Below are 18,870 nucleotides of genomic sequence, written 5' to 3' on the forward strand. Positions count from 1 at the left end.
ACGAGGACGCACTAACCACCACAGACCACTGTCTGTAGAGTCTCATCCTCTCTGTGTGTGTGTGTGTGTGTGTATGTTTAGTATGCTGAGGATATCAAACATAAGACCACGCTGCTGGAGCTACAGAAGATGTTCACATACCTCATGGTGAGTTCATGTTTCCACCTCTAATGTTCACTCAGTCAAGAACAGTCATGGGTTCACAGAGACTCATCTGATATGGTCTTTATCTCACTGTCGGACAGGTGTGTGGTGTTTGTGAAAGGTGATAATAATCTAGTTTGATGTCGGCGTCGCATAAACGTCCTCTCTTGTTTGTCCAGGAGAGCGAGAGGAAAGCGTACAACCCGCGTCCCTTCTGTAAAACCTACACCATGGACAAACAGCCTCTGAACACGGGCGAGCAGAAGGACATGACCGAGTTCTTCACCGACCTCATCACCAAGATCGAGGAGATGTCACAGGAGCTGGTGAACACTCACTCACTCAATCACTCACTCACTCATACTCACTCACTCACTCACTCACTCACTCACTCACTCACTCACACACACTCACACACTCATACTCACTCATACTCACACACACACACACACACACACTCACACATACTCACTCACACACACACACAGTGGCTCAGTGGTTAAGACCAGTACCCTGTGTGCGAAAGACATCATGGTCGCAAGTTGGACTCGACTGCCCTCCACTGCCCTGGTTGTACCTGAATGACATGTAACACACACATGTTGGGCATTCATGACTTGAGGGGACATTGCATTGACTTGCATTCATTTCTTGGAGACTTACTCTAACCTTAACCACAATTACTACTGGCCTAACCCTGACCCTGACCCTAACCTCAAACTAACCATAAAACATATCTTCACCTTAAAATGTAGTCATTTACATTGTGGGGACTTGATTTTTGTCCCCACAAGGAAGACAAGTCCCCATAATGTGACTGTGTAAACTAAACAACATTAGTAATACCCGCACTCTCACACGCACTCACGCACACACGCACTCACACACACACACACACACTCTCACACAAACACACGCACTCACTCACACACACACGCACTCACTCACTCACACACACACACACTCTCTCTCTCACACACACACACGCACTCACTCACACACTCACTCACACACACAAACACACACACACACACTCTCTCTCTCTCTCTCTCTCTCTCTCTCTCTCTCTCTCTCTCTCTCTCTCTCTCTCTCTCTCTCTCACACACAGGCATGGTGATGTTTTTTCTTCTTTCAGAAAAACACAGTGAAGACTCTGTTTGGAGGAGTCATCACCAACAACGTGGTCTCTCTGGTGAGATATACTGATATTGTAGATATATGTGGTGACAGAAGGGTTCAGGCTGTTGTGTTAAACGTCCGCGCGTGTCCTGCAGGACTGTGACCACGTGAGTCAGACGGCAGAGGAGTTTTACACGGTCCGATGTCAAGTGGCAGACATGAAGAACATCTACGTGAGTAACAGACACGACCTCGCCGCCCTCTGCTCTCACTCACACACACACACACACACACACTTTAACCCTGCGGTGTCACTGTTGTCCTCCAGGAGTCTCTGGACGAGGTGACCATCAAGGACACGCTAGAGGGCGACAACATGTACACCTGCTCGCAGTGTGGCAAGAAGGTCCGCGCAGAGAAGAGGTGACACTGCATCTTATTGTTCTTCTTTCTGTTCTTCACATATATACAGTATAATGTGTGACCGTTCAGGTCCTGTACGTGACCACGTCTCTTCCTCCTCCTCCTCCTCATCTCAGGGCCTGTTTTAAGAAGCTGCCTCGCATTCTGAGCTTCAACACCATGCGCTACACCTTCAACATGGTGACGATGATGAAGGAGAAGGTCAACACCCACTTCTCCTTCCCACTGCGACTCGACATGACGCCTTACACCGAGGACTTCCTCATGGGGAAAGGGGAACGGAAGGATGGTGAGTCTGCGCGTCAGTCGACTTATTTATTTATTTCTTGTTTATTTGGAGACATTCTTATGCACGGTAGAAAACTAAAATCTTGAATTATCGAGCTATAAACACAACAAACATCTGTCTGATGCTCGACAGAAGGAGAAATGCGACACATTTGTCGCTAAAACCAGCCACATCATTATTTTAACTATTAATAAGTATTTATGTTTCCGATAAAAATTTAAAAAATGTAATAGTATTGATCATGTGCTGGCTGTCAGACTTGGCTGAATAGAAACCACTCCTTCTCCCACACACACACACCATAGAGCTGCCTCCATCACTAAGTTCAAATGTCTTATTTTGTCACTTCAGTGTTTGACATCCTTTGTTCAGATTGACCTCAGTGTTACAAAGTGACCACACGAGGCAGCAGAGGACCAGCAGCTCCTAAAATCACTGATTCTCTCTCTCTGTTGTGACTGTGACTGTGGTCTTGTCTCTGTTTTCTGTCTTTTTCATGAATTTTTTCTGGTAACTTTGCTTGTTTTGTCAGATTTTTGGCTCTTGATTGTTTTTTTTGTTTTTTTGTGCTCCAGGTTTCCGGGACGAGGGCGATGCCAAGGTCACGGAGAGCTACGAGTACGACCTCATTGGCGTCACGGTGCACACAGGCACGGCGGACGGCGGCCACTACTACAGCTTCATCAGAGACATCGTCAACCCGCACGCGTACAAGAACAACAAGTGGTGAGCGAGGGGAAGGAAGAAAAGGTTTTTAATCCTCTTTAAGTTTCAGATTGGGGGGTTTTTGTTCACTCGTGCTGTGCTCACGTTCGCAGGTACCTGTTCAACGACGCCGAGGTGAAGCCGTTTGACTCCGCCCAGCTGGCCTCCGAGTGCTTCGGTGGAGAGATGACGGTATGACGTTGTTTTTCAAGCACTTATAGCACCACCTCAAAGTGGGCGGAGTCGTCACACCACGGCCGCACATGAGGCCCCTCCCCCTTTTGGCATATTTGGAAATAACTCACCCAGACAAAAACTGCGACTTTTACTGCTGGCATCACTTTCACAGTAAATCGGTCGTACATAGAGTACGCGATCGACTCACAGTTTCAACTCCCAGTGTAAATGGAAGGTGCAGCTGCACTCATAGCGCCCTCTGCTGGACCATGCAGAAATTTACTTCAGACAGTCTGACACGCTTCTCGACTGTAAATCTCGAACAAATTATCAGTGATTTTATGGTTTCATTCATTGTCTAATAAAAGATCAAATCAACAAATTTAACTAAGAGTCAGTTTTATGAGGTTTAAGATCAGATTTCTACCTTTTTTTAAAAGGAGTTTCAACTGTAAAAGGGCCAGAAAATGTCCTGTAACTTAAGTGCTTTTGCCCATTTTTTCACAATAACGTCCAATACCTGGCAGTCATTTACAGTTTACCTTGACTATCTTAAAATACCGTTTTAACAATTTAAAATGAAGAAAAACACCGCAGTTGATTTAGCGTGTTAAATTTGAAATGAAAAGGCTATGTTGGCGTTGACATGCAACTTCTCAGCTTTCAGGAACTGCTAGGATTTTTCAATGGCGTCAAACGTCACGTAACTACAGTAATGATGCAAAGTTAAAGATGAAATAAGAATAACGTCTTTTATTATGACTTAAATCTGACTATGTGCAGTACCTTCAGGGCCCACTAGGCGGAGGTTGGACCCACACTGACGGAATCAATTTTTTCTCCGTTCCAGACTAAAACCTACGACTCCGTCACCGACAAGTTCATGGATTTCTCTTTTGAGAAGGTGAGCACACATTTTTTTTGTACCATTGTTCTTTGTGTTAAGTTATTTGTGTTTAAGCGTGATTGACGTGTGGATGTCTCCACAGACACACAGCGCCTACATGCTCTTCTACAAGCGAGTGGAGCTGGAGGAGGAGAACGGGAAGGACTTCAGCTTCGACGTCTCTCCTGATCTGCTCGAGGTTTCTTTTTTTTTTATATATATACCTTTCTGTGCCTTTAAATAACTCAAGTTGTTGTTTTTGTTCATTCCTCTGACACAAGTGTGTGTCTGTGTGTGTGTTGCAGTGGATTTGGCACGACAACATGCAGTTTCTCCAGGACAAGAACATTTTTGAACACACCTACTTTGGGTAAGAGTAAAATAAAAACGTGTGTGTGTGTAGAGTGGAAGCTAAGCTTCCTCTGATTCTTGTTCATATTCTGTCTCGTTTTGCCTCCCATTGTTGTTATTTTTTAAATGTTACACTTGTGTGATGTACATGTTCACTGAAACCTAAGTTTCTTTCCAGTGGGATTAATGAAGCATCTAATCTAATCTATTCTGATGTTCACTGATCTATTGTGTCATGCATGTTTTTGCTTATTTTTGTGCCAGATTCATGTGGCAGCTGTGCAGCAGTATTCCCAGCACGTTACCTGACCCCAAGGCCGTCTCCCTCATGACGGCCAAGGTGAGAAAATCCTCAACAAGAAGGAATTTATCCACCTGATAAATAATAACTTTATCTCACTGTGACACAGACTTTAAACTGCTGCTGGTCCTCTGCTGGCCCTCTGCTGCCTCCTGTGGTCACTTTGTGTCACGCAGTTAAATCTGAACAAAGGATTTAAAATCCAGAATTGACAAAGTCAGACATTTGAACTCAGTGATGGAGGCAGCGGTGGATCAACAACTCTGCTGTTTGAATTGTATTAATAATTGAATATTTGTGTGTTTGTTTTCAGCTCAGTACGTCGTTTGTTCTGGAGACTTTTATTCACTCCAAGGAAAAGGTACGTTCCCCTTATGTTTCACAGTGACCTCAGATTCTATACTTTGATCCAGATCATCAGTCTGGACCTGGTGCAGTGTGTCCGCTAATGTGTGTGTGTGTGTGTGTGTGTGTGTGCGCAGCCCACCATGCTACAGTGGATTGAACTCCTGACTAAACAGTTCAACAACAGTCAGGCTGCCTGCGAGGTTTGATTTTTTTCTTTTCTTCATTTTTATTTTTCCTTCATGTCCTTTCTCCTTTTTTTCTTTCCTCTTTCTTCCCTTTCCTTCCTCCCACCTGCTCCCTTTTTATTTCATATATTTTCTTATTTTCTCCCATTTCCCTCCTTTATTGTTTCTTTCATTTATTTCTTTTATGTATTATTTCCTCTTTTTCTTTCTTCCTTCCTCCCGTTCCGTCTTGCTTTTTTCTTGTTCTATCTTCTTCCCCCCTTTTCTGTTATTCCTCTTTATTCTTTCTCTTTCCCCCTCTTCTTTCTTATTCCTTTTTTTCATCTCCTCCTTACTACTTGTCTTTGTTTTTTCTTCCTTTATCCTCTTTCTTTTTCTTGCTTGTTTCTTCTTCCTTCCTCCTCCCTTTCCTCTTTATTCCCTTTCTTTCTACTTTCCTGCTTCTTTTCTTTCTCTTCTCTTCTATTATAATGATAATTGTTGTGTTTCTCTGTCTCTCAGTGGTTTTTGGATCGAATGGCAGACGACAACTGGTGGCCGATGCAGATCCTGATCAAATGTCCCAATCAGATTGTCAGACAGGTGAGTTTCATTCATTCATGTGAGACTTAAAGGGGACATATTATACCCTATTTCTCCAAGTTAAAATAGTTCCCTGGTGTCCTAATGAACATGTCTGTGACATGCTTTGGTCAAAATACCATAAGGATGAAGCACCATAGCAGTTCAATAACCCTGCTAAACCCGCCCCTTTCAGAACGCTCGGTTTTGTGCCTGGTCCCTTTATATGCAAATGAGACACAGGCAAACACACGCCCACTTCTTCCAGGGGGTTTCTGATTTGTCCTTTTTACAGCACTCACTCACTCAGCTCCTGTTCCCTCCGCTCCATTCCTCTCCCCCTCCCTCCACTAGTTCTCTGACAATATCAACATGGCAGCGAGAGTGTCGTCACAGGAAGAGACGTCCGACACAAGGATCGAGCCGAACACTGACCAACTGTAAATCAGTTAAAAACACTTAGGGACAGCACCACTGATCGCCACCGCCGATCGCTGCATAAACTGCTGCTGTATGTGACTGTATCAGACTGAGTCTGTGCTCCGGTCATGGAGGACGTACTGAACAAATATTTTTAATTAGGACGTGTCAGAATGGTCAGTTATGACCTCTATTTGACCTTTTCTTAAAAGTGTGTGTGTTTGTACGTCGGTGAAATACGGTCGCACTCTCACATTTTATACGGACAAGGTGGAGCTAAGGTGGAGCTCTCCAAGTAAACTTACTGGTGGGTGGTAACATTCGTGGTGAAATGCGCATGCTGCCGTCATAAGCGCAGGGAATTCAACATCTCGTGCTTTATCGCCTATACTTACACGAAGGGGAACCACGAAAACATGACTGAGTCTTCGTTTTTCACACTTTGGCGACTGGTAGGGCCTCAGAGTCCCAAATATAAGTATTAAAATGATTAAAAAGTTGATTTTGCATAATATGCCCCTTTAAATCTCAGGAATTCTGACTTTAAGATCAGATTTCTGACTTTCATTCTGACAATTCTAATTTCCGAATTTTGACTTTTTTCTCATAATTCTGATTTAAATCTCAGGAATTCTGACTTAATCTCAGGAATTCTTACTTAAATCTCAGCAATTATAACTTTAAACTCATAATTCTGACTTAAATCTCAGGAATTCTGACTTAATCTCAGCAATTATGACTACAATCTCAGAATTATGACTTCAATCTCAAAAATTATGACTTCAATCTCAGAATTATGACTTCAATCTCAAAAATTCTGATTTAATTCTAATCTAAGAATTTTGACTTCAATCTCATAATTCTGGCTTAAATCTCAAATTCTGACATAAATCTCAGATTTCTGATTTTTGACTTCATCTCAGAATGCTGACTTTACCGTAATTTCCGGACTATAAGCCGCTACTTTTTCACTTGCTTTGGACACTGCGGCTTATACAACGGTGCGGCTTATCTATGGATTTTTACAGCTAACGGTCACCAGGGGCGCAAGAGCGAGACAGACAGTTAGCGCCAGGTAACGAGAGCAAAACAAACCAAGTGAGCCCAAATGCAGTATGAGAGACAGAACGAGAGCAAGACAGACAGTAGGAGAGCGAGACAGTTTGCGCCAAGGAAGTGTTCATACACACACCCTCATTATGGAAAACAAAAGGAGAAGTGCATATGATGCTGCTTTTAAGTTAAAGGCAATCGATCTGGCTCTCAAAGAAGGAAATAGATCTGCTGCACGTACCCTTGGCATCAATGAATCAATGGTGAGACGTTGGAGAGGGCAGCGTGAACAACTGAGTCAATGCAAAAAGACAAAAAAAATGCCTTCTGTTAAATTAAGAAAATCTTCAATAAATACTTGTTTAAAAAAAAAAGACAAAAAAATCCTTCAGAGGTAATAAAAGCAGATGGCCGGAACTTGAAAACTTTCTTGAAGACTGGGTGAACACACAGAGAGCAGACGGCCGGGGTGTTTCCACCGCGCAGATCCGACTGAAAGCCAAAACAACCGCCAAAGAAATGAATATTGAAGATTTTAGAGGTGGACCATCATGGTGTCTCTGGCCATGAGAGAACAAATTTAACTTGTGTTCTGGGCTGCACAGCATCCGGACTAAAGCTTCCACCGATGGTGATTTTTAAACGGATGACTATGCCAAATGAAAAATTCCCGAAAGACATCTCCATAAAAGTCAACCTGAAAGGGTAGATGATGGAAAGCGTAATGAAGGAATGGCTGAATGAGTGCTATGGCAAGCGACCTGGGGGATTTTTTCGCCAAAAAAAAAACATTGCTCGTTTTAGACAGCATGAGGGCGCATATAACAGATTCTGTGAAAGCAGCCATCAAGAGCACAAACTCAGTTCCAGCTGTGATTCCTGGGGGCGCAACAAAGCATTTGCAGCCACTTGACATCAGTGTGAATCGTGCTTTTAAAGTGGCACTACGAGTTCAGTGGGAGGCATGGACGACTAGCGGCGAGAAATCATTTACCAAAACTGGTCGCATGTGAAGAGCAACTTTTGCTTAAGTCTGCCAGTGGATCCTGACAGCATGGAGAAGTGTGAAAACATCCACGATCACCAACGGGTTTCGAAAAGATGGACTGCTGTGTGATGATGATGATGATGATGATGATGATGATGAAGAGGATGGCGCAACGGCTGACAAAGCCGTTCGGAGGCTGTTCGATTCCGACACTGACGAAGAGGAAGAGGAGTTAATTGGTTTTGAGAGCGACAACAAAGGAGAGAGTGGCTGACGAGGCCATTCTGGGCCTGTTCGTTTCCGACACTGACGAAGAGGACTTGGGTGGTTTTAGTACGCAGGAGGAAGACGATGACACGAGGATTAATGACTGACTTTTCTGGTATAGTAGGCTGGTTATTTTGATACAGTAAACGGCCACGTTACTGCACCTTTACTGCTGTGTTGGCACTTTTCGGAAAAGATGCTGGTTATTTTGTTAAGCAGCCGTGTTACTGCACCTTTACTGCTGTGTTACAGGCAAGCATTTTTAAAAACTAATTCAATTTAGCCATTTAATGCTATTGCCTCGTCAAGCGCTGTAAGCTTTGTTTTTTGTTATACTGCACTACTACGGTACTATGACTGCAGGACGTGAGCTGGGAGCGCACCGTTGTATTATTTGTGTACTGCACGAATGCTGTTCATCATGTCAAAGATGTGAAAGTTTGATTGAAAGATTTATTGTGTTTCTCAAATGTGATAAATGGGACACTTTGCGTTCCCAAACTGTCCCGACATTCCCTCCGTGGTAGCAGGAACCCTTATATACGGTAATTAAACATTAAAACACCTGCGGCTTATATATGGAACGATCTGTATTTCCCCCAAATTTAGCTGGTGCGGTTTATATTCAGGTGGGCCTTATAGTCCGGAAATTACGGTAATTCTGACTTAATTATAATCTCAGAATTTTGACATTTTCCTGATTTAAATCTCAAATTCTGACTTTAATCTAAAACATTCTGGCTTTAATTCTAATCTCAGAATTTTGACTTTTTTTCTCATAATTCTGACTTGAATCTCAAATTTCATGCTGTTTTATGTCACATACATGTAATTAAATTCAGAGTTTGTCTTGTTTGTGTCATGTTTGTCTTCCAGATGTTTCAGAGGTTGTGTATCCACGTCATCCAGAGGTTGCGGCCGGTTCACGCTCATCTCTACCTGCAGCCCGGCATGGAGGACGGGTACGTCGCTCCTGATTGGTCCATTTCAAAGCTGTTCTTAATACAGGACAAATTATTTTATCTGTTGGTTATTTTCTATTATTTGAGAGTTTCCTATCATAGAATGAACACCCGAATAATGTCACACCAAATTCTTGAAAAAATTGTTGAAAATCAATTTAGTTATTGATTAATAATCATTAATTGCTGTGTTTTTGAATTTGATATCAAAGTTGTGCCATTGAATCACACACGCTTGTGTCTGTGGAATGAGATGGCTACAGAGATCCAGACCGGGTCCCGTGTGTCTCCATCTCCTCACACTCTGACAAACATCTTGCGGGTCCACAATCAGCAGATCCAGGATCAGCTGCTGAGCAGAACTTTACTTTACCCCCGACTTCTTTGTGTCCCGCAGCTCTGACGACATGGACGGTCCGGTGGAGGACATCGGCAGCCGGTCCTGCGTCACCCGCTTCGTAAAGACCCTGCTGTCCATCATGGAGCACGGTGTCAAGCCCCACAGCAAACACCTGACCGAGTACTTCGCCTTTCTCTACGAGTTTGCCAAGATGGGAGAGGAGGAGGTCGGTCTTAGCGTCCACACGGTCTAAAGAATGTGAAGTGACCTTTTTGTAGAGATCGTTGACCTTTAGAAGTTTAGAAGAAGATTTTTACCACTTAACAAAAGACTCCTCCAATAATATATTAAAATGTTCATGTTTTTATTTTTATGTGTTAGACAGACTTTTCCGCTCTCCCACACCAAACCTCATAGAGAAAATCAGTGATTTTTACATCACACACACAGTTGTTGATCAATTGAAATGTCTTATTTTGTCACTTCGGCTTTTAAAATCCTTTGTTCAGCTTGACCTCAGTGACACAAAGTGACCACACGAGGCAGCAGAGGACCAGCAGCTTCTGTGTTCCTGCAGCTATAATCACTGATTTTCTCTCTGGACTTTGGTGTGGGAGAGTGAGTGGTTTACAAACTGTTGGTTGGCTGGCGGTAAAGTAAGTTAAATCAGTTGGTTTTTTTCAGCAGCAGGGGGCGCTCACCGCACAGTCAGTACTGCCTACATGTCAGCACCTGATGGTTTGTCACACATCAATACCCCACAAACTCCTGATTTAAATGAGATTATTATCATTATCTACAACAGCTGTGTTTCTTTTTAATCTGAAAAAGTTCTTTCTACCCTTTGGTGTGATATTTTTCCTCTTTAAGAGTTTTCGTGTTAATTGTTTTTGTTTCTTTCTGTGTCTACAGAGTCAGTTTTTGTTGTCACTACAAGCCATATCCATCATGGTGCATTTCTACATGGGAACTAAAGGCCCTGAAAATGTGAGTTCATACTAATATATGGATATTATATATAGATTATATATGTAATATCATGATAAGGTATCGGGTATGGTATGACTTTTCCTGGTTTGAAAAGATGCTTGTTGTATTGATAATCATCATTTTTTGATAAATCTGTGAAATACACTAAATATTATACATCAAATGTATATTGATTTAAGAAATGCATGCAATTAACAAACAAAGTTGTTGTTAAAAAAGTGACTTCATTCTTTCATTTTAAGTTTAGTTACTGGTGTTATAGCAGAATCTGACCATATTTAACGTAGGGATACACGATATTGGATCTACCAATATCGCAAACTTGAGCATCTGCCGATATCCCACACTTGAGTAGCTGCCGATTTTGATATTGCAAACTTGAATATATGCCAATATTGATATCGCAAACTTGAGTAACTTCTTCTATCACATTTAACATTTTAATCTGTCTAATTACCAGTGATTTGTAACCAGTATGGGACTGATACAGATACTGAGTATCTGGCCTCAAAGTGTACAGGGATAAAAGTGTTGTTTCTTTTTCCTCAGCCTCAGGTGGAGGTGCTGTCGGAGGAGGAGGGAGAAGAGGAGGACGAGGAGGAGGACATTTTGTCTCTGGCGGAGGAGAAGTATCGACCTGCCGCTCTGGAGAAGATGATCGCCCTCATCGCTCTGCTGGTGGAACAGTCTCGTTCTGAGAGGTACGGCCATATTAGGAAAACTTCAATAATATAACATCTGGAAATGAAACTTAAAACAGGATAATCCAGCGTTTAAAATAACAATGACGTGAAGAAAAGTCAAATAAACAAATAAAAATAAATCTTCAAACATGATAAAAGATTTGCTTTAATTAAGTAGATTTGGATTTATAAGTAGATTTTGAATGAAGCAAAATATTTTACTGAAACACAACCTAGTCTTGTGGGGGCGGAGCTTTGACAGGAGTGGGCGGGATAAACTGGTTGCATTTTCGTAAGTATTAGCTGCTTTTCTTAACTGTCACAGGGCGAAATAAAAATAAAAAATCTCAACACGATAATCTGACTCAAATAATTGCAAATCACAATATCATCGTAAAAATGTTTTTGCTTTAAACTCTTGAAAATCTGCTGAAATCAGTAATAAATCATGTTTCTGCATTGAAACAGGAGACATTTTGTGAAGAACAAGAATTATAATTAAACTCGTTTTAAATCACAATATCCTGAAATGACTGGAAACATGCATGCGCCCACTTGTGGTACTAAACCATGACTCGACAGCATTTTGTAGTTAGTCTGGTGAAATCCTCATGATTTTCTATCAACGTAATCATCTCAATGAAGGACATTTACTGTAATAATGAAGGCTTTATTTTCTCATTACATGGTTAAAATGGTTTGTGTCCAGAGACGTGACGTCCTCTTGTGTACTCTTGTGTCCTCTTGTGTCCTCTCGTGTCCAGACACCTGACTCTGTCCCAGAGCGACATGGCAGCACTGACCGGAGGGAAAGGTTTTCCTTTCCTCTTCCAGCACATCAGAGACGGAATCAACATCCGACAGACCTGCAACCTCATCTTCAGCCTCTGTCGCTATAACAACCGCCTGGCCGAGCACGTCAGTGTCGCACACGCACACACAGGAAGCACAGACTGGCGTCAAACGTGTAACAGATTTTCTAACCTGCCGTTTGTCTCTACAGATCGTGTCGATGCTCTTCACGTCCATCGCAAAGTTGACTCCAGAGGTGAGCAGCACATACTCCTAGAGAGGGGCGGGACTCTAAGCAGGGGGTGGAACTATAAGTAGGTTTTGGAATTATAAATAGGTTGTGGGATTATAAATAGATTATAAATAGGCTTTGGGATTATAAATAGATTATAAATAGGCTTTGGGATTATAAATAGATTATAAATAGGCTTTGGGATTATAAATAGGTTTAGGGATTATAAATAGGTTTTGGGATTATAAATAGATTATAAATAGATTTTGGGATTATAAATACATTATAAATAGGTTTTGGCATTATAAATAGATTTGGGATTATAACTGGATTATACGTAGGTTTTGGGATTATAAATAGGTTTTACAATTATAAATAGGTTTTGGGATTAGAAATAGGCTTTGGGATTATTCATAGATTATAAATAGGTTTGGGATTATAAATAGATTATACGTAGGTTTTGGGATTAGAAATAGCTTTTGGGATTAGAAATAGGTTTGGTATTATAAATGGATTATAAGTAGGTTTGGGATTAGAAATTGATTATAAGTAGGTGGTATAATTCTAAGTAGGCCGAGCATAGTTACTGTATAGTGTTGTTTTGGGGGATTTCACATGGATGAAACAATGTTTTCAGAAAGCTTTTTCCAAATGACAAACAAAAAGCCTGTTTACGTTTTGGTGTGGACAGAGACTAAAACCACAGTCAGAGGAGTGCTGCTCCCTACAGTTCAAAGATCTTAATCTAGAGTTCTCCCAATTCTTCTGTGGTGGTTCAATCTCTTCACCATCCCCTTTCCTTCTTCCAGGCCGCCAATCCTTTCTTTAAACTGTTGACGATGTTGATGGAGTTTGCGGGCGGACCTCCAGGAATGCCGTCCTTTGCTTCCTACATCCTGCAGAGGATCTGGGAGGTAAACAAGAAGATGATCCAGAAGATGTCAACACAGACCTGGTGTTGTTTTTAAACGTTCCCAATGCTCTCCTGTGTGCCTCCTTCCAGGTCATCGAGTACAACCCGTCCCAGTGCCTGGACTGGCTGGCGGTCCAGACACCCAGGAACAAACTGGCCCACAGCTGGGTTCTGCAGAACATGGAGAACTGGGTGGAACGTTTCCTGCTGGCGCACAACTACCCCCGAGTCCGAACATGTAAGACGGCACGTGTGGTGTTTCCCTGAAACACTGCTGAATCACGTCTTTATCTCACTGTGAGACCGACTTTTCCTACTGAAACCACTTACTCAGACTCGTAGGTCTACAGTTGACTTGTAGAAATGATTATAAATGTTCTGTTGCTGCCCTCCTGTGGTCGTCAGGGAGGCCGTTCCATAAATGTGAGCTACAGAAACAAAAGGCTGCCTCTCCATGAGTCTTCAGATGATTTCAAGTCCAGAACCAGAAGAACCTTCTAGATGGTTCATGAATGAAAACAGCTGATATAAATGTGAAGGTCCAAAGACCATTAAAAGCTTTACAAACCAATAAATGTTGAATCTTTAAAACCTTGTGGCAACATCGGACATCTCCTGAATTGCTGAAGACGTTCTGCGGGTACAGTATGTGTCCCTCTCGTCCTGACTCTGAGTCTATGTCTCCTCCAGCGGCGGCGTACCTCCTCGTCTCCCTCATCCCCAGCAACTCCTTCCGCCAGATGTTCCGCTCCACGCGCTCCCTTCACCTGCCGACCCGAGAGCTGCCGCTGTCGCCTGACACCACCGTGGTCCTGCACCAGGTCTACAGCCTGCTGCTGGGGCTGCTGGGACGCGCCAAGCTCTACGTGGACGCCAGCGTTCACGGCACCACCAAGCTGGTGCAGTACTTCAGCTTCATGACCTACTGCCTCATCTCCAAGACGGAGAAGATCATGTTCTCCGGATGCTTCATGGACCTGTGGAACCTCTTCCAGGTAGAACCTTTACTGATTTATGTTCTATAGAAGCGACAGAAGCTTCACTGCTGATGGATTTTCTTCTCCACCATGCTTTGTTTCTTTAAATGTTTTTATGCTTAAAGAAACCTTTATATATTAAGTATCCTTTTTATGTCTAAATTCTTTATTTTACAAACTTAATCTTTGACAGAAACTTTGGAAGAACTTTTTAATTCCAAGAAATATTACTCTGTTAGAGCCGTGGAAAACATCTATTTATAATGATTAATCATCCATCCATCCATCCATCCATCATCTACCGCTGTGCCAATCTCAGCTGACATCCATCACAGGGCCACTGTCGTCCTCTGTTTTGTAGTGAAGTTGTCAGAGCAACAACTTTCTGACTCAACTTAACCGTCATTTAGGCATAAGAAACTTATTTTTTCCTGTCAATTAGTTTGAGGCGACAGATCCAGGATTTTGTTTAAAAACTTTTATTTTTAGTTTAATGTGGATTACAGTTTGAGAATAAATCGGCTTCATTTGCTTCTGGGATTTTCTTTGGAGTTTATTGACTCACAAAAAGCATGAGTATTTCACTACTACAGATACTTATTTTAAGGAACCTTATATTTAAGGAAACCTTAAATATTTGATACTAGAAGAGACATAATATACAAGAATAAACTTTTTTTTTTAATGGTTTTATATATAGTCAAAAGTCTAGTCTATTAAGAAACTTATATTTCAAGAATTAGATTTTTTTTTCTACAAATTTTACAAAACTTAAAAAAATAAAATGTTTAAGAAACGTTTTTATGCTTGAATTAATTTTTTTAGTACTTTGTTATGTTTTTCTTCCTCCTTCAATAAATATTTGTTGTTTTTAAGTTTGTTTTTTTCAGTTGTACCAAAAACCTAAATGTAATTTTGCAACGTTCATGCTTAAAACCATATTTTTACAAAATTTGTAATATGCAAAGAATATCTTTATGTTAAGGAAAAAATGTTGCGCTTGAAACTTTTTTTGTGCTGGAAATGTAAACATTTGTTGTTTTTGTTATATTTACAGTCGGTTGGAGCAAAAAGCTAAACTTCTGAAAAAGTTTCTGTCACACTGAGCGTGTTCTTCCCTCCATTTTCAGCCCAAACTGTCAGAACCGGCCATCGCCACCAACCACAACAAGCAGGCGCTGCTGTCCTTCTGGTACAACGTGTGCGTAGACTGTGCCGAGAACGTGCGGCTGGTGGTGCAGAACCCCGTGGTGACCAAGAACATCGCCTTCAACTACATCCTGGCTGACCACGACGACCAGGAGGTGGTGCTCTTCAACCGCGGCATGCTGCCTGCCTACTACGGCATCCTGCGCATGTGCTGCGAGCAGTCGCCCGCCTTCACTCGCCAGCTCGCCTCCCACCAGAACATCCAGTGGGCCTTCAAGAACCTGACACCGCACGCCAGCCAGTATCCTGGAGTGAGTACAAACAGAACCACGTTAGCCGCTTCTTTGCTCTGTTATTTCATGTTTTCTTGTTCAATTCTAATTTTTTTTTTGTTGCAATTTTAACAGCTAGCAGTTAGCACAGGAGCTAGCTGGTATGTTAGCATTAGCAAGGGAACTTGAATGTGTTCATATTTTGTTGTGTTAATTGTGCTAACCATTAACTGTGTGTTTCAGAATAAAAGCCCCTATAGTTGTGCAGGTTTTGTTAAACTCAATTTAACTTTATTTAACAAAATGTACATTTTAATTCACTTTCTGAACTTTTTTAAACTCTGTTAAAAACAGTATTAAGTATTTACTTATGTTTTATTTTAGCATAATCAATCTTTTTTTTCACAGAACTTTGTTTTTAAAGCAAATTTACTTCACTAAAATCTTAAGTGGTTATGTAAACTTGTTTTTTCTACTATATTTTTCTACTAACCGACTTCCAAACAAACTGTTTTAACTTCTGATCTGTCGTCGTGTGCTGCCCCCTGCAGGCGGTGGAGGAACTCTTCAACCTGATGCAGCTGTTTGTGGCACAGCGAGCCGACATGAGAGAGGAGGAGCTGGAGGACGTGAAGCAGTTTAAGAAGACCACCATCAGCTGTTACCTGCGCTGCCTTGACGGACGCTCCTGCTGGACCACACTCATCAGGTCAGGACTCAATCAAATTCACAGACAGAACATTGGAAAAATCTTTTATCTCCTAACACCTGGTTCTGCTGTTCCCTGCAGTGCCTTCAGGGTTCTGCTGGAGAACGACGAGGACCGGCTGCTGGTGGTTTTCAACAGAGGACTGATCCTCATGACTGAAGTAGGTCCACGTCGTCCATTGTTAAAAAATGTTAATATAGTGTTTTAGTAGTGAACCATGAGCGATTCAACTTGGCATAGATAGATAGATAGATAGATAGATAGATTCGAGCATCCAGTAGCAGTAACATACATTGAACATACATTAGAGTTAACTTGTAACACAGTAACCATACACTGAAATTGACCTGAGATAAATGTACATTTAAATGTGCACAGAGAAATCAAAGAAATCAGACGAAACATATGAAGCAAAATTAAACATTTGCAAATAAATTAAACATTTGCGTAGAATTTTAATATGTACAGAGAAATTAGAAATGAGCAGGAGAAACTCTGAAAGTTAAAAAATGTGCAGTGGAATTAAACATTTGCATAGAAAATAAGTATATAATTGTGTTATGTTAACCAGCGCTAAACGTCTATACAAAAACTATATAAAACATATAAAGTGACTAGAAATAAAATGTTTTATACAACTATAAACTCCTCACTGAGAGGATCACAGAGGCATTCACAGAACTCAAGACTGTTCACTGTCCTCGCTCCCAAATGGTGGAACGAACTCCCCATCGACGTCCGGACAGCGGAAAGTCTCCACATCTTCCGCCGACGACTAAAAACACATTTCTTCCGACTCTACCTCGACTAAGACGACGACAACGACATTAAAAAAATAAAAATACAATAAAAACTTGCTTATACATCGTACTTATGACTAGCACTTCATACTTCAGCTTACTTGAAGCTCTTACTTACTTCTAGCTTTTATTTGTACCCTAATGTTTACATGCACTTATTCTAAGTCGCTTTGGATGAAAGCGTCTGCTAAATGACATGTAATGTAATGTAATGTATTAGAACTATAAAGTGACAGCAGAAGTAAAAATGTTTTATACAATATAAACTATATTAAAAATGTAAAGTGACAGTAAAAAAGGTCTAAATACTCTTTTAGCACAGATGTGTCATTTTCAGACTTGTCTACTTTAGTCCAGGATCATTGGTTTTATGTCATGATAACGATATTGCGAGGATAAAGTTGCAATATTACGAGAATAATGTGATATTACGAGAATAAAGTTGCAATATTATGGGAATAATGTGATATTACGAGAATAAAATTTTGATATTATGGGAATAATAAAGTTGCAATATTTTACGAGAATAGCGTGATATAAGAATAAAGTTGCGATATTACGAGAATAAAGTTGGGTAATTGTGATATTACAGAAATAACATGATATAAGAATAAAGTTTCGATACTAACGTGATATAAGAATAAAGTTTCGATATTACAAGTATAACGTGATATTATAAGAATGAAGTTGCTATATTGCGAGAATATAGTTGTGTAGTTGCGATATTAAGAGAATAAAATTGCGTATTTGTTGTTAACCTTTCCTGCTTTTGTCTCCTGACCGTGGTCGGGGAACGCAGGGGAGATCTATATTCTCCAGGGCCGGAGGTAGCGTTCTTTTCCGGGGTTAACTCCCGAGACTTTTTACTCCAAAGTTGTTACGTGGTGGCAGACAAAAGACAGGCCGTTTGTTTGTTCAAGAGAATCCGAGTTTATTAGCTGATTGCACGGTAACATCCAACTCTCTCTCCCTCTCTGCTCCCGTTGCCGTCTCCACCATTCATTCACCGGCACACACGTAAAATGTAAACAATAACACACCCGTCTTCCGCTCCGCGGGCTCGCTCATGCGCCGCCCCTCGGCCACGCGCACGTACTCACATTCACACACTGAGCTGCCTGGGTTACACATTAGTGTTAGACACATCCCACATTGTGATATTACGAGAATAAAATTGTGTAGTTGCAATATTACGAGAACAACATTAGAATAATGAAGTTGCGATATTACGAGAATAAAATTGTGTAGTTGCAATATTACGAGAACAACATTAGAATAATGAAGTTGCGATATTACGAGAATAAAATTGTGTAGTTGGGATATTACAAGAAAAACATTAGAAGAATAAAGTTGCGATATTACGAGAATAAAGCTGGTGTAAATAATTGATATGGCTGTAAATGAGTCGCTACAGTATTCACAAATTTTCTTTTGTCACGACTGATTTTGTGATTTGGGTCACAACAGTTTGTGTTCCATAAAAAACTAAAACATGGAGCTTATTGTGGAGAGCAAACTTTTTGAAGTTCTCTTATTCTTATGTTTTTCTTCTAGTTTTTCTCTAATTTTCTTTTGGTGTTTGATTCGTGATGAAGTCAAAAGGAAAGTTGTAAAATGGTTCCCTGTTGTGTTTCTGGTTCCCTGCAGTCGTTCAACACTTTGCACATGATGTACCATGAGGCCACGGCGTGCCACGTCACTGGAGACCTGGTGGAGCTGCTCTCCATCTTCCTGTCTGTCCTGAAAGCCACGCGGCCATACCTGCAGCGCAAAGGTCAGACCACGGTCGCCCTCACTAGCCGTTTATAACGTCCACAGGACCGGATCCGGTCAC

At 41.2% G+C, this 18,870-nt stretch overlaps 1 protein-coding gene across 2 annotated transcripts in view; it reads left to right on the forward strand.

The window, feature by feature from the left end:
* Positions 1–18,870, forward strand: part of usp34 (ubiquitin specific peptidase 34) — a 63,847-nt gene that overhangs the window by 36,715 nt on the left and 8,262 nt on the right. For both annotated transcript variants that reach the window (XM_058640017.1, XM_058640016.1), the window contains exons 42-69: positions 82–147; positions 324–470; positions 1,280–1,336; positions 1,419–1,496; positions 1,592–1,686; positions 1,803–1,975; positions 2,551–2,701; positions 2,794–2,872; positions 3,708–3,761; positions 3,847–3,942; positions 4,049–4,113; positions 4,359–4,434; positions 4,709–4,756; positions 4,878–4,943; positions 5,430–5,510; positions 9,094–9,179; positions 9,577–9,745; positions 10,432–10,506; positions 11,059–11,210; positions 11,957–12,110; positions 12,196–12,240; positions 13,026–13,130; positions 13,220–13,367; positions 13,820–14,124; positions 15,237–15,566; positions 16,079–16,236; positions 16,318–16,396; positions 18,684–18,810. In XM_058640017.1, coding sequence (XP_058496000.1) covers positions 82–147; positions 324–470; positions 1,280–1,336; positions 1,419–1,496; positions 1,592–1,686; positions 1,803–1,975; positions 2,551–2,701; positions 2,794–2,872; positions 3,708–3,761; positions 3,847–3,942; positions 4,049–4,113; positions 4,359–4,434; positions 4,709–4,756; positions 4,878–4,943; positions 5,430–5,510; positions 9,094–9,179; positions 9,577–9,745; positions 10,432–10,506; positions 11,059–11,210; positions 11,957–12,110; positions 12,196–12,240; positions 13,026–13,130; positions 13,220–13,367; positions 13,820–14,124; positions 15,237–15,566; positions 16,079–16,236; positions 16,318–16,396; positions 18,684–18,810 — 3,265 coding nt within the window. The remainder of the gene's footprint in view (positions 1–81; positions 148–323; positions 471–1,279; positions 1,337–1,418; positions 1,497–1,591; positions 1,687–1,802; positions 1,976–2,550; positions 2,702–2,793; positions 2,873–3,707; positions 3,762–3,846; positions 3,943–4,048; positions 4,114–4,358; positions 4,435–4,708; positions 4,757–4,877; positions 4,944–5,429; positions 5,511–9,093; positions 9,180–9,576; positions 9,746–10,431; positions 10,507–11,058; positions 11,211–11,956; positions 12,111–12,195; positions 12,241–13,025; positions 13,131–13,219; positions 13,368–13,819; positions 14,125–15,236; positions 15,567–16,078; positions 16,237–16,317; positions 16,397–18,683; positions 18,811–18,870) is intronic.

Source organism: Solea solea, chromosome 10, assembly GCF_958295425.1.
Source record: "Solea solea chromosome 10, fSolSol10.1, whole genome shotgun sequence".
In the NCBI taxonomy this organism is placed as follows: domain Eukaryota; kingdom Metazoa; phylum Chordata; class Actinopteri; order Pleuronectiformes; family Soleidae; genus Solea; species Solea solea.